Source organism: Olea europaea, unplaced genomic scaffold, assembly GCF_002742605.1.
Source record: "Olea europaea var. sylvestris unplaced genomic scaffold, O_europaea_v1 scaffold1388, whole genome shotgun sequence".
Lineage (NCBI taxonomy): Eukaryota > Viridiplantae > Streptophyta > Magnoliopsida > Lamiales > Oleaceae > Olea > Olea europaea.
In genome coordinates, this window is record NW_019231398.1 from 169,583 (window position 1) to 185,143 (window position 15,561).

A 15,561-nucleotide genomic window follows, 5' to 3' on the forward strand; every position below is an offset into this window, starting at 1 on the left:
CTCAAAACTAAGTAAATAGACAATGAACTCCTCAAAGCCTTAGAGGTGCCTATGAGTTCGAAGACGAGTAAACCAACCCTCTTTGTTTCTTGGAAGAAACCTGCTGATGGTTGGGTAAAACTAAATATTGATGGGAGTAGTCTTGGTAATCCGGGACCTTGTGGAGGTGGGGGAGTTATCAGGGATCATCATGGTAATATGATTGCTGGCTTCTCTGCCCCATACGGATTTGGAAGTAACAATGAAGCGGAGTTGCGTTCTGTGATAACTGGTGTAGAGCTATGTAAAGAGATGGGCTTCCAACAGGTGGAAATTGAGTGTGACTCAGCGGTTGTGGTAAACTGGTTAACAAACCGTTCATGTAGGATTTGGTATTTGTGGGATTGTTGGGAGGAGTTACTAAAATTACTTGATGGAATCAGTTTTACCATTTCTCACCAATATAGAGAAGCAAATAGAGCCGCAGACTTTCTAGCCAGACAAAGGGCGGATGGTATCACGATGAGTTACATGCACATAGATTAAATACCAAATTTGTCAAGAGGTATTATTCGTACGGAGAAACTTGGTTTTCCAAATATTAGGCCATAATTGTTAGGTTGGTGTGTAACTAGATGGGTTGATTAGTTCTACATCTCTTGTTTGGATCTTTTTTCGCTTTGTTATTTTGACCCCACGGTATTCCTCCGCCATAAGTGAGGGGTGATTGAATAAAGTTCTTGTTTAAAAAAAAAAACAAAAAAGTACAAGGCTGAAGAAGGTATAAATTTTTTTTTGATTTCTAAGTATTTTGATTTTAAATTCTTAGAAAATATCCCTCTTTTTCCCCAAGTTCATGAGTTGCAAGTGATTGTCAACAAAAATAATTGTTAGGTTGGTGTGTAACTAGATGGGTTGATTAGTTCTACATCTCTTGTTTGGATCTTTTTTCGCTTTGTTATTTTAACCCCACGGTATTCCTCCGCCATAAGTGAGGGGTGATTGAATAAAGTTCTTGTTTAAAAAAAAAAACAAAAAGGTACAAGGCTGAAGAAGGTATAAATTTTTTTTTTATTTCTAAGTATTTTGATTTTAAATTCTTAGAAAATATCCCTCTTTTTCCCCAAGTTCATGAGTTGCAAGTGATTGTCAACAAATTAAAGGTGGTAAAAATTGATATATCCGAGACCTTTCAAGTGGAGGCTATAATTGCCAAACTTCTCGGAACTTGGAAAGGATATCGGAAGAAGATCATGCATAGTTCCGAAGATTATTCTTTGGAACAATTGCAAAAGCATCTTCAAATCGAAGAAGAGTCGAGAATACGTGATAAAACTGAAAATTTTCATGAGGGCTCTTCTAAAACAAATGCTGTGAAAAAAATAGAACTGTCGGCAAAATTCAACAAAAGGAAGTCTTCTAGGAACTTTAACAAGTCCAAGTAGAAGACAAAAGGAGGTTGTTTTGTGTGTGGAAAATCTGGTCACTATGTCAAGGATTGTAGGCACCAAAAATAAAACAACTTCGAGGTCAAAGTGAATTCTATTCAAGATGACAAAATTGTGGCCATCATAAGTGAAGTAAACACAATCAAAGAAAATGTTCCCGGGTGGTGGTATGATACTTGTGCTACGGTACATGTATCATATGATAAATCTTTTTTCAAAACTTATCAAGAAGTGGATGGAGAACAAGAGATTCAAATGGGTAACGAGATGCGGTCTAAGGTGTTTGGAAAAGGAAGTGTAGACATTATCTTCACTTACGGGAAAATCGTTACTCTAACTAATGTACTACATGTTCCGGATATGAATAGTAGCCTAGTTAGTGGCAATCTCTTGGGAAAACTGGACATCAAATGTGTTTATGAGTCCGACAATCTTATACTATCCCTTAATGGAAAATTTGTTGGAAAAGACTATTCGTGTGAAGGAATGGTCAAATTATGTACCGTTGACAATGAAATGAATAAAAGTAATTTTACTTATGTTGTGAATTTATTTTCATTATGGCATGTTAGATTAGGTCATGTTGGTAGAAATACAATGAAACACATGAAAAAATATGACTTGATCTCATATGATAAAAATGATGAACATAAATGCAAAATATGTGTAGAATCTAAAATGATTAAAAAACCATATCAAAGTGTTAAGACAACCTCTAGTATTTTAGAATTAATTCATACTGATATATGTGAACTTAATGTTATGTTAACTAGAGGTGAAAATAAATATTTCATAACTTTTATAGATGACTTTTCTAGATATACATGTGTTTATTTGATAAAACATAAAAGTGAAGCATTTGACATGTCTAAGACATATAAGAATGAAGTTGAAAATTATCTAGAAAAGAAAATTAAAATTTTAAGGAGTGATAGAGGTGGTGAATACTTTTCCAATAATTTTAATTTGTTTTGTGAACAATATGAAATTATTCATCAATGTTCTGCACCTAGGACACCCGAACAAAACGACTTGGCTGAAAGAAAAAATAGAACATTTGTAAAAATGATAAATTCCATGCTTATTCATGCTAAGTTGTCATTTAACTTGTGAGGTGAAGTTTTATTAAGTGCATGTAGAATACTTAATAGGATTCCTTCAAAATATACTAAGGTTTCTCCTTATGAATTGTGGAAAGGAAGAAAATCGTACATTGGATACTTCAAAGAGTGGGGGTGTCTTGCCTATTGCAAGAACACGAATCTTAATAGGACCAAATTGGGTTCAACAGGTATTAAATGTGCCTTTGTTGGATATGCAAACAATAACAAATCTTACAGATTACTAAATTTGGAGTCCAATGTGAGTATCAAATCCAATGATGTGGAGTTCTTTGAGGATTCGTTATCTTCGGATAATGAATGAGAGAAAATTTTGAAAATATCCCTAGCTCAAGTGGAACACATGATAAAATATCTTTTAAGGATGTTGATGAATCTAGTGAACCACGAAGAAGCAAGGGAATTCGAGTTGAGAAGTCTTTGGGATTGAATGAAATCAATTTTCAGCTTATCTCCTTTTACTTAGTAGAGGAAAATGAGTTGAATGTTGTGAGAATAATTCATTTTGTTCTACAAGTAGAAACCGACCCTAAGACTTATAAAAAAGTTATGGCTTCTTGTGATAGCACCTTTTGGAAAGATGCAATTAAGGACGAAATGTATTCGATAATGTCTAATAATACTTGGGAACTTGTTCATTTACCATTGGGATCCAAGCCTATTGGATGCAATGGGTATTTAGGAGAAAATACAATGTTGATGGATCCTTAAATACCTTCAAGGGTATATCAGTAGCCAAAGGATATCGACAAAAGGAAGGAATCGACTATTTTAATACTTATGCACCGGTAGCTAGAATAACATCGATTAGGATATTATTTGTTTTGACTTCAATATATGACTTGCATGTTCATCAAATGGAGGTCAAGACGGCATTCCTAAATGGAGATCTCGATGAGGCGTCTATATGGAACAATCCGAAAGGTTTGCCCTATTTGAAAATGAACATAAAGTGTGCAAGTTGGTGAAATCTTTATATGGTCTGAAGCAAGTACCAAAGAAATGGTATGAGAAGTTTGACTTAGCAATAATATCATTTGGGTTTAAATATAATAGCGTTGATAAATGTTTATATTCTAAAATTTGTGATGATTATGTGACATTTATATCTTTGTATGTTGACGACATGCTGATTATGAATAATCACATGGACGGAATAGAAGAAATAAAGAGGTTTCTTTCTTCTACATTCAAGATGAAGGATTTTGGACAAGTGGATACCATTTTAGGTATTAAAGTCACAAAGACTAGTGGGGGTTACTATCTAAGTCAATCACATTATATTGAGAATGTGATAAATAAGTTCAAACATTTGAACATAAAGGAATGTAGTACTCCGATTGATCCAAGTTCAAAACTAATAAAGAATAATGGAAGGGCGATTGCTCAATTAGAATATGCAAGTGCTATAAGGAGTCTTATGTACGCTGTTCAATGTACAAGACTGGATATAGCTTATGCAATAAGTAAACTTAGTAGGTTTACTAGCAAACCGAGTAATGATCATTGGAAGGCTACTGTGAGAGTTCTTGGATACTTAAAGAAGACCAAGAACTTGGGCCTACAATATACTAAATTCCCAATGATATTGGAAGGATTTACCGATACTAGTTGGATATCTAGCATGGGTGAAAGTAAATCCACTTCGGGCTGTGTATTCACTCTTGGAGGAGGTGCTGTTTCTTGGAAATCAAAGAAACAAACATGTATAACACACTCGACCATGAAATCTGAATTTGTGGCTTTATCGGATACCGGGAAAGAGGCCGAGTGGCTTAAGGATCTCTTATATGAGACACCTTTAGGATTGAAAAATATCTCTTCAATACCTATCATGTGTGATAGTCAAGCCACGTTAGCAAATGCATATAACGAGATATACAATGGAAAGTCTAGACATATGAGTCGAGACATGACTACATAAGGAAATTAATCAAAGATGGAATAATTTTCCTTAATTATGTAAGGGCAATAGAGAATTTAGCGGATCCTTTAACTAAAGCACTAAATAGAGATTTAGTGGCGTCTACTTCGAGTGGGATGGGGTTGAAACTTCTTAACTAAAAAGGTCCACCAATGACGGCAACCCTACCTGTCATTACTCAAAAAGTAATCCACGGGTTCAAAGGGTAACAACAAGTCATTCAATATGTGGATGGTTGCAGCATTACTCAAATCCGCAATACCTATCCTAATGAAAATAATGCTGGTTGTTACTGATGTGAGGGTTGAATTTAAAGCTCTTAATGAAATTCAGTGCTAAAATACAAATACCTCTAAAAGTAGCAAAGGTACTGGAAGAACTTCACCTAGACTAATTTCGAGGTGGTGCTGCCTCAATTGAGAGTTGGAGTTCCTCTCTTAAAAGTTTGTCGAATAGGATGAGCGCAAGGCCATAAAAGTGTTAAGCGAGTTGAGGAACTTGAGAACACGTGATACTTATGTGTGTGTTCTTACAGGTATTGTCACAAGGAATAATTGGTTCAAAGCTTTCATGTTACCTCTGATTCTGACTTTACTTTGTTCGAATTACACTATAGTTAGATTTAAATCGAAAGATATTCCTTATGCATAAGTGTCGTCTTTTTGAATGTGATCATATTGATTTTGAACAAGTGGGGGATTGTTGAAAATTTGTTCAAAATCAATGGAATGATAATGGACTTATTGTTGGGCTCAATTGTGGAATTGGTAGAATCAAAAGAAATTAAAAAATGCAAAATTTGATTTTTTGCTTATGCGTACGTATAGGCTTAATTTCGTGCGTACGCGAGATGTGTTTTGGCAAAATCAGAATTAAATTTTACTTCTACTATGCGTACGCACGGTGCAAGGTTTATACTATGCGTACGCATAGTGTTAAAAAATAGTCGTTGACTAATTTTTCAATTTGAAACTTGGGAGCCGTTTGGATTAAAAGTTGTCACTTTTCATCTTGTTTTGGCACCATTTCGTGATGCATTGATTGAGACCTATAAATAGGTGATGAATGATCAATACAAACATTATTAGAATCATTAAAAACATCTTAAGATCCATATATCATTCCATATTGAATCAAACTATTGATTTACATTCATATTCAAGATCTTCCTTTGTGTTCTTAAAGTTTTGGAGGATTGCACTTGTGCTTTGGTGTTAAATCCTTTACAAGACTTGATATAATTCTATGAATCGTTTGCCAAAACCCTTAAGCATCTCCTTCAATCCTGAGAGGGGGCAAATATAGTTTGAGGACAACGATCCTGTGTTCAAGCCTCAAATTCGTTATTGACGTATTTTGTGATTTCTATTCATTTTGTTTCTATAATTTTGTTGTTGTTTCTTCTCCAACCCCTTATTTTCCAACGGTTTTTGCTCTTATCTGAGTCTTTAAAGCCAAATAATCCTTGATGACATAGATTGCCTATTTTATCTTAAGATTATAGTGGCTATGTAGTATTTCCACCAGAAGTAGATGAGATACAAACTTTTGTTCTCATGCAGGGACGAATTAAGTCATTTTATCTCTGAGAAAAGATGCCTGACCAGTCTTAAGATGGAAGGGTGCTGTAAACTTGGAGGTTTAAATTTTTCTTCAACTAGTCTGTCTACTCTCTGGCTCTCAGATCTTCACTCCCTCTCTAAGATGGTAATTCCTCTACAGATTCAATAATCATTTCTATCATATGATCTGATCTCAATCTGCTCTACATGGTATGCATTGTTTTGCATAGGTTTTTAATTGCCCCAACTTGAAGGAGGTATCTTTGGATTTTTCTGGGCAAGAAAATGATAGCACTGATCTAACGACTATTGTGAATGGTTTGGGAATAAGCTGCCCAAAGCTACAGAACATCCACATTGCCTCAATGCGGCTTTCACATGCTGTTGTGCTTGCTCTTACTGCTTCAAATTTGAGGTTGGCAGTGTTTTCTCACCTTTTGTGCATATTGATTTCCTCAAGTCCTTGAGTTTTGTGGAGTCATTCAAACTTTATTTGCATGAAATAGATGAGTCAATGATAAGAAATTTGACAAATAAGATATCAATGGTTCTATATTTAGGGGATTGCGATTGCTTTCTCTTGTGCTTGGATCTGAGATTACTGATGCATCAGTTGCAGCTATTGCTTCAAGCTACTCAAAGCTGGAATTGCTTGATCTGAGTGGGTACGTTTCAGGCCCTTGTTTTGGTATTATTTAATTTTAGAGGTACAGAGTTTGTTGAAATAATGGTTATCTTAACCGTATCCTTATTTCCGGCTCATAGTGTCATGTGCTTTGTAACAAATACTATTTCTGATTTGCTTTGGGTGTAACTACTTGAATATGGAAATTTGATGGATATTTCTCTAATTGACTATTTTATTTGCTTCAGTTAAGAAGTAAATGTTTCCTTGATGCTGTATCTTTACGTAGGTCAAGTATCAGTGGCAGTGGCCTTGGAATGATTTGCAATGTCTTTCCAGAAACATTATCGAAACTACTTCTTGCTCTTTGCCCCAACATTATTTCAAGTAATCTTCGAACTCTGCTCTGATGCTATTGCAGTTACTTAATTCAGTACATTTTTAACAACTCAGTAATTTTATCTGTCTCGTGGATCTGTAGGTGGCATTCAATTTGCTGCTGCTCAACTGCCTTGTCTGGAACTCATGGACTGTGGAATGACCATATGTGATCCAAATTCAGAGATTTCTAATGAAGAGGACAATGATAGTGACTTGCAGAGAACTCCCAACAGCAAGTTGCATCTTATATACCAGAAGCTAATCATCAAACACAGCCAGTTGAAGAAGCTAAGCTTATGGGGTTATTCTGCCTTGGATGTAAGCTGCTCTAGTTTTGAGGATATTTTATTTTTTCTCCTGCTCAAATATTGTTTTGTTTTCTGAATATGGCAAATTTTAACACAGGCGTTATATTTAAATTGCCCACAACTCATTGATTTGGATCTCAACTCTTGTAAATATTTACATCCAGGTATGTTCTTCACATCACTCCCCAGAGGTGACCTTTTGAAAATATTGAAGCATTTTCCTTGAATTTGAAGTTAATGTTTTACTTGTTCTGACCACAGAGAGGTTGTTACTCAAGTGCCCCAATTTAAGAAGTGTGCATGCATCAGGCTGCCAAGACATGTTGGTCTAGACCATTCACAAGCAGGTAAACAAGCTAATCTATCTCAGTTGTGATTCGAGAGTAAAATGTCATCAATGTTCGACTACATTTTTAAGACAAGTATCTGTTATTTATAACACTTTCCCACCTTTATAGAAAAGTATATATCCATCAGCAGATTTAATTTTATCTTTCCCCTGTATCTTCTCGAGTTTGATTTAAGATATATGGATTCTCATTACATAAATCGACTATTATTGTTCACTTTTTCAATATAAAGGATTATGCATTTATGCTACTGTTATCATCATTTCTGGATGACAGATACGACATCTCGGTTCCATTTCTCCAATCCATCCTAAACGACATACATCTTAAAAGATATCATCCGAATCTTGATTTACTACGATCAATTAAATTTTGAGACAAATCTATCTTTTCCACTTCAATGCTTGCTAGATGTTAAGCAGCATAATAAAAAATTCGCCCACAGCTCGACCTAATGTTTTTGACTAAATTTTGAGGTGAAGTATAAATGTATTGGCACTCTGCCGAGCATCTGATGGTTTTTCCTACAAAATCTATTTGGCTAACACTAATCCATGCTTCAATATTTATACAGGCCTGCTATGACTTTTTGGCTGTAGAGAATCATTTTCCCATCAAACGGCTACCTGATAGATCCAAAAGAGTCAATGTACCATATTTATTCAGCCCTCAGGTGAAACTTCAACCTTTTATAAAAGAGCTAACTCAATGTTCCTTCTGCATTTGCTTGGAAAAATTGCACATTAAACTACGTTCATAAAATCATGTGCTTCTACTAGCTTTGTTACTCTTGGAGAACAAACTAAACTTTTACATACCTAATGTACTTCATGTTTTTGTTCTATATGTTAGATATTATGTGAATTCTTGTTAGATATGTCTGTTTCTTGTAGGCCTCTGATACTCAACTCTTCCATTTGCAGCCATGTGATGAGAAGGAACGGTCGAGGTCTAGGAAACGCCGCTGTTCTGTGATTTCGATATCATAAATTACATGCCTCAACAATGTTGTTACTCCAGAATTGGAGCATGTACCTGTTTGTTCCATTCCAGAGGCGTGTGTATTGCCTTCACAGTTCAAACTTCAAATTATCTGTTAATTCCTTAATTTTGTTTCTATCAACAAATAAAAAACAGATATTACAAACAACGAAGTTTCAGACTATCCAATAAGTAAAATTTCAGTATTATGAATGTAAACTCTACCGATAATTTAAATGCAATATTGCTTGCATTATATGAATTATTGTGGATAAAAGAAGAAGTATTCATATGATATCGACTATTGATAAAATTAGAGAAGGACGAATTAAGGGTTTGACCTTTTGAGTATACTATATTCTGCGTAGCCCTAACTATGAAGCTCCCGTTCAAGAGTTTTTCTAAACCCATTTTTGAGCATGAAGTGTAAAAAATTAAAGGAATAAACCAATTGACCAAAGTTGAAACAAGATTGTAGTCAGGGGCGAAGTTAGTACCTGTCGAAGCATGGTGGTTGCTTGCGTTAGCTTCGTCGAATTTTTTTTGCCATATATTTTTCAGTCGTTCACTCAAATTTTTTAGATCTATCACTGATTGTAGCACATTTATGATATGATAACATAGCATGGTCTATACAGCTGATTTTATTTTATTTTGTAAATGTACAATTGACAAACTCGGTAACCTTGCCTGTTCCTTTGATGCCCAATTGATCTCGACAGGTTAACAACAGGTCAACAAGATTTCGTCTTAATTTTTCAAGATCCAACTTTTAGGCTATCACTTGCTATTAAAATGGTTTGAATCTTAGTTTTTCCAATTGAATTGACTACAGTTATTGAATCGCTCCCTAATGGTATGTTCCCGTTTTGGATAAATAATGAAGATTTGATTTTGGGCTATGCTTCAAGAAAGATTAGACATAGTTATAATTCAACAAGAGGACGTATAATTTATTAACTCAAGCTATTAACTCAAGCAAACTAGGATTGGTCCGTGTCGCAACTTGCTATCGCTCGCCAACTAGGTCATATTGAAGCACCGAATGATTAAGGACATATTAGCCAACTTAGGGGACAAGGGGCGGAACAACCTCATTCCTAGAGGTTTTGGTTGTGAACGATTTAGTTGTATTAAATCAAGTAACGGTTAACTGGACAAGAAGATTGTAGTCGATTCCACTCCCCGATCCTATCCTATTCCTACCCTATATGTCAAAACAAAAATGAGCAGAAAGTAAATGCCACATTCAATATGCACATGATATTGATCCTAATCTGTACAAATCCGTTCTCCCTACGCCATATTAACAAATTAAACGCACATTACGAAGAATCCCATAAGCTTCAAAACACACTCAATTATTATATAAAAATGTATCCGAATAGTATGACATCATTAGACTGATAATTAATAATAAACAAGCTAGACAAACCAAGTCTTACGTGAGAAGAGTTATATTGTCTGGGTCCATACTATATGAATACTTAAAATTAAGTAGAAATTACACATGTAATTAAAAGAAAATAATACAGACAGAATCCAGTGTGTCTTCGCTTTGCCTTTTTTCAGATAAATGCCACAAAGATCACCGATATGGCACTTGCCAATTTAGCTTCGGTTCTTGCATTTTTCCATGGCTCTAGGTGCTGAAACTCAAAAATATCGACTTCAATCAATATTCGCTAATAAAAAAATGAGTAACACTCAATAATATTGAATCATTCCAACATTATTGGGGTTGATGATCGACTATATACTAACCTAGTCCTATTGCCTCCGTTCCCTTCATAATGCGCAAGCGCTTGCATGATTCAACAAACATCCTGCGCGATTTGTATCAAATAAGTCGGAGAATGTATAATGAACCGTCTGAGTAAGTAGGTATTGTAAAATATTAGAGTAACAAACATATCGATCTTTATAGAAAACTTGAAAACTTACTTCCATGGGACATCACCAACAAGCATCCAATCACCATCTTTGTCTTCATAAGTAGGCACGTAGTCAGAATCATTTAAAAGATCAATAAGTTTGCTCTCATTCATGAAGTCCATCATTCCTAAGGATCAATTCAGACATACAACGTTGTTAATTCCATGAAGGGAGAAAATTTCTTGTTCATGAAAGATCAAGCCATTTTTCGCTTACGAGTAAATATGTGTACCTATATTTCGTAAATATTTATACAATGTTTACTACGCGTAAAGAAGATAAATGTTACACGAAAAACATCCTACTTATATGCAACGGAAATAACTCCCAAAAAATGAGCCACCCCATTTCTTAAAGCTCATTTTAATGACTTATTTTATGGGATCCACAATTTTTAAACCATATATTTTATCAATTTTTATCAAAATCAACTAAAAATATGATTTTTAGCAAAACCAAACAAGTGCTGAGTATAATATAAAATTGACTAAGAGCATCGGCTTCTTTTTCTCTTAATCTAACTTTTTAAATTTCTAACAAGATGTGTCCTGGCTCCTATACTGTCTATATTATAAGTAAACAAATTCATCTTTCTACAATTTATAATAGAACTTTTAAGTAAAATGGTTTGACAAGGAATTTATCCATATTAATTGTAGAGATTACCAATTGTAAAGGAACTGAACATCTTGCCCAAGGCATCAAAAAGCTCTTGATAAGTGGTGTACATCTTCAAATCTACCTTTCGAAGATAAGGCGCGCCGTCCATGCTAACCTTCACAAAGGCTGCGCCACCCATCCCCGTCTTGTCGGTTGTCTCCTCGGACCCATTCTTTTGAACCTCCATAATATTTTTCCGGAAGGACCGAACCGGTGGCCACCCCACAACCTGTGCCCTAAACTTCCATTTGCTTAGTATAACTCACTTATTTTCAAACCCATATATACCTTAATTTGCAGAGTGCGAAACATTTCTTTTGACTTTAATTTTTTGCTTTCTCTTGATCATAATCAATACTTATCATTCTAGTAAACAAAAAACAAAGATAAAAATTAAGAAAAGCGAAAATTAATCCAATAACATGTATGATATAGTCAACTTGTCCCGTAATTCAGTACTACGCAACAAACATACGTTAAGAAAAAAGTAAGTTTACTTGGCAGGAGTCTTCTCCTTGTGCAAATTCTTTTCTTTCCGATCATCAGTTCGATCCATATCAGAAAAGTGTAGCTTCAAATCCACAGTTTCTTTGTACCCTCTTTTTCCATTAGAATTCATGATGAGATTTTTGCCCATAATTTCTTCATCAGTTCCAGGTAACCCTAGCCTCAGTTCAGTCTCTTTCAAACCCAACTTTTCCTTATTCACCATTTTCATTACTCCAACTTCCATGGCCTGATCTTCTTCTAGGGTTTTAATTCTTCTTCTTGATCAGTTGTTGTGTTTCTTGGGTGTAAGAAAAGAGGAGATTAATGGTGCTTTTAGAGAGTGTGTTTTGTAATAGCAATAATGGAGAACAAGAGAAGGAGAATTTGAATGACGGGAGAGAGTTTATGTTGCGTAAAAAGGTAACACGTGGACCAATGAACGAGCTGGATATTCAATCTTGCTGGAATGGGTATTGACATGGTGACAGTAGCCTACTTTCAATGATTCATGCGAAGAATTTTGGTATGCTCTCTCCCTCTCCCTCTCCCTCTCCCTCTCTTTCTCTTTCTAGAGTTTAGGTTAATGTTCGGTCGAGCTATGTTTAGCACACAATATTTAATAGTAGCGTTCGATCTATCATTGATTTTTTCTCTGTAGCAATTCTTCGACATACATTGTTCGGTAAATTTTTGACGTTTTTCTAAAAACTGGTCTAGACTGACCAATTCGTTTAAAGAAGTTTAGTTAAACGGATGATAATTAACCAATATTTTTCTCCTCTTTAGAATTAAATTTGTTTTCTAGTTGATAATGATTCATGGATGGAAATTAAATGGCAACATAAAATTTTGACTTTTTGAAAAGAAAAGAAAAAGTTAGAATAACGTTCTTCTAAGAGTGTAGATAATCATTGATTTTCTTGTCATTAGAATCACCGTCCTATTATCTAATGAATTTTGAAAACATTTTGAAAATTGAACAATATGACATTGTCATATAGATTGATAATCGTTTAGACTCTAAATGAATTATAGAATTTGTTACTGTCTTCAAAACTTTCCGTTTTTTCTTGAACCCCAAATTGGATAACCTACACTTTATTGGCTTCTTTTTCTTAAAAGACAACATTGTCTCTGTCAAATTGATAAAATAAAGAAGATGGTTATTATTATTATTATTATTATAAATGAAAATTATTCAAGATATTGATTGGAAAAGGGACTGCTTGAAGAGCTTGAATTATAAGTAATAATTAAATCCAAAAAATTCTCATAAATCAAGTTTCTATATATATTAATATATACCAATGTTTGGTAAAAATTAAAATCAAGAATTTAATCTAAGTTAAAGTCAATAATTAATTTTAAGCATACAATTCACCCACTTTGATCAAAATTTACTAATTTTAATTTCCACCAAACAGGGCAGTAAAAATTTCTCTTGAAGCTTTTATGGCTAATTGTTTACCATCCAGCAATAAGTCAACATATAAAATTTTTAATATAATTCAAAATTATATTACTCAAGGTGTTAAAACATTGAATCTAATAAATACTAAATTATGTTACTCGAAGTGTTAAAACATTGAATCTAATAAATACTAAATTTATCTAATTATTTTAACAAATTGATGTCAAAGGTAGTAAAGGAGAGAGGGGGTGGGCCCCAAAATATAAGAGGCATGTCATGTGATAAGATTCAATTGGGGTCCTCTTCAAAGTGGACATGTGAATCTGTTGGAGGATGTCAAACTCCATTCCATGTGCGCCGTTGCAGGGTATTTCCACTATCCCACTCCACTCCAACCCACACCCACTGCTTTCATTATTACCACGCAGTTAGTTCATGCATATGATTGTGAAACAATTATTCACATATTTCGAGAGATTTTAAAAGTAAATTATTTTTTATATTTCATTATAATTTAAATCGTTTATAAACACTTTCTAAATATATCGCTCAACATTCATTGTGAGAAATTCAAAGTATTCGGTCATTGTTTGATCAATTTACTTACTATATTGTTGTATATTCAAATTTCGCGAGTCTCCACTGAATTATTTGGATCGATCAATATTACTTTATAATGGAGATATATCAAAGAGCTAGTCTAGAGTACTAGTAAAAAAAAAAAAGTTTTGATGCCATTTAGGGTGCGGATTCATTTGAGACTTTTAAAAAATGTTGAGAAGTCATGGGTATTCAATTGAAATTTTTTAGAAATATCTATAAATTATGAGGTATTCAAATAAACAGTGACTTTTGGAAAAATTTTCTACTTACTGGACTTCTAAAGACTTTTTGGTAAAATATAAATAGCAATTCTTAAAGAGAATCCCTTATATAGTTTGAGATTTGTGAAGATTAAAAAGAAATCTTTCAATTCTAGGACATATCTCTTCAATTCATTTGTGATAATCAATTTATAATTATTCTATATGTACATAATTATTTTTGAATTGAAATTATATGCAGTTGTTTTAAAACGTAGAATTTCATGTAATCGATCTATTCTTTTTTTATATAAGAACAATTTGTATTTTTAAAAACTATGTTAATTTCGTGAAAAAAAATAATTTGGTTATGCTCTTAGAAATTGATATAAATTATTATTATTATTATTATTATTATTATTATTATTATTATTATTATTATTATTATTATTATTATTATCTTATTATTTTATTTGCGCCAAGATTGAATGACTGGATTGTGACTATTAACTTTACCCAAGAAAATTTTGTGAACATCGTAGTTCTCGAAAGTGGTAATTATGTAGTAAGATAGATTATAATTTTTCAAATATATGATGAATTTGTAAAATGAAAAATCATTATAATTTTTTAAAAATCTTTAATCAAAGTCCATAGAACTCCATGAAAGATTTTTATTAATTCTTAAAAAATTTATAAAAGTTCATAAAATTCATAAAAGTCACCCATCTAAAAAAGTCTATAGAAGCCTTTAAAAGTTCCAATTGTATTCAATTGGTTGTTTGACATTTAGGGTGATTGATTAGCTTTTTTTTTTTTTTTTTTTTTTAATGGAAAATGTCATTTTCATCAATTTTTTTACTTTTGAGGTATTTGATTGACGTTTTATTTCCATTAAAATAATTTTAAAAAGTTGGTCATGTAATTATATTTTCTTCAAAAACAAGGAAAATATTTTCATTAGAGAGTGATATATTTTTAATTTTTACACACTTCTCTCTCTCTCATCTATTTCATTTCTATCATCTATCCACTAATAAAATATGGACAAGTATAAAATTTTTTAATTGAAAATTAAGTCAATCAAACACATTTCCATGCAAATTTCATGCATGTTGTATTTTTATTAAAGACATGTTTGATAATTAAAACTATAATAATATTAAGAAAGAAATAATGTTTGATAAGCTGGATTATAATATATTGAGTAATATTCATTTGAAAACCAAAATGTGTTTTACTATAATGTTCTTGTGCATTGCAATATATCAAGTAAGCACTTAATCTATAATTCTTGAGGAGTTTTGAAGCTTTCTAAATTTTTATTCTTTTTTTGTGAGTTCACTCACCGAAGCATTTTCTTCTGAATTCAGGGGAGAATCCAGAGATCGAGTTCAGCTAGGGTAGATCGCGAGTGTTGAAAGTTTACCGTGGACAGTCAACGTCCGTGATAGCAGGGTTATTTATTAATATTGAATTAAATAATATTCAAAAAACCGTACGGATTAGAACTAGATACACTACTAGAACTAGAACTAAAATTATGTACGAACTTTCATTTTGGATGAAAAAAATCGTTCAATA

General features: G+C 33.1%; 2 protein-coding genes across 2 annotated transcripts; one reads left to right on the plus strand and one right to left on the minus strand.

Moving 5' to 3' along the window:
* Positions 1 to 6,259: 6,259 nt before the first annotated feature.
* LOC111375551 (F-box/LRR-repeat protein 17-like) lies at positions 6,260 to 8,860 on the plus strand. The gene is made up of 8 exons (XM_022998389.1): positions 6,260 to 6,449; positions 6,595 to 6,699; positions 6,949 to 7,046; positions 7,141 to 7,358; positions 7,446 to 7,512; positions 7,610 to 7,695; positions 8,273 to 8,371; positions 8,622 to 8,860. The coding sequence occupies exons 1-6, from the start codon at positions 6,400 to 6,402 to the stop codon at positions 7,678 to 7,680; spliced, it is 609 nt and encodes a 202-aa protein (XP_022854157.1). The 5' UTR covers positions 6,260 to 6,399; the 3' UTR covers positions 7,681 to 7,695; positions 8,273 to 8,371; positions 8,622 to 8,860.
* Positions 8,861 to 10,019: 1,159 nt separating this feature from the next.
* On the minus strand, positions 10,020 to 12,319 carry LOC111375552 (auxin-responsive protein IAA14-like). Its single transcript, XM_022998391.1, has 5 exons — positions 11,772 to 12,319; positions 11,281 to 11,510; positions 10,624 to 10,741; positions 10,444 to 10,505; positions 10,020 to 10,328 (listed from the first exon to the last, which is right to left on the minus strand). Exons 1-5 carry the CDS (start codon positions 12,005 to 12,007, stop codon positions 10,291 to 10,293), a joined length of 684 nt encoding a protein of 227 aa, XP_022854159.1. The 5' UTR covers positions 12,008 to 12,319; the 3' UTR covers positions 10,020 to 10,290.
* Between the last annotated feature and the right edge of the window lie 3,242 nt (positions 12,320 to 15,561).

Excerpts from the sequence above, each read along its gene's own strand:
- LOC111375552 (XM_022998391.1), bottom strand. The coding sequence starts at position 12,007 with ATGGAAGTTGGAGTAATGAAAATGGTGAATAAGGAAAAGTTGGGTTTG. Across the intron at positions 10,742-11,280 it reads GTTCAGTTCCTTTACAATTG|GAATGATGGACTTCATGAAT; the intron begins GTAATCTCTACA and ends ATTGATCCTTAG. Across the intron at positions 10,329-10,443 it reads AACGGAGGCAATAGGACTAG|CACCTAGAGCCATGGAAAAA; the intron begins GTTAGTATATAG and ends TTTGAGTTTCAG.
- LOC111375551 (XM_022998389.1), top strand. The coding sequence starts at position 6,400 with ATGCGGCTTTCACATGCTGTTGTGCTTGCTCTTACTGCTTCAAATTTG. Across the intron at positions 6,700-6,948 it reads GAATTGCTTGATCTGAGTGG|GTCAAGTATCAGTGGCAGTG; the intron begins GTACGTTTCAGG and ends ATCTTTACGTAG. Across the intron at positions 7,359-7,445 it reads GGGGTTATTCTGCCTTGGAT|GCGTTATATTTAAATTGCCC; the intron begins GTAAGCTGCTCT and ends ATTTTAACACAG.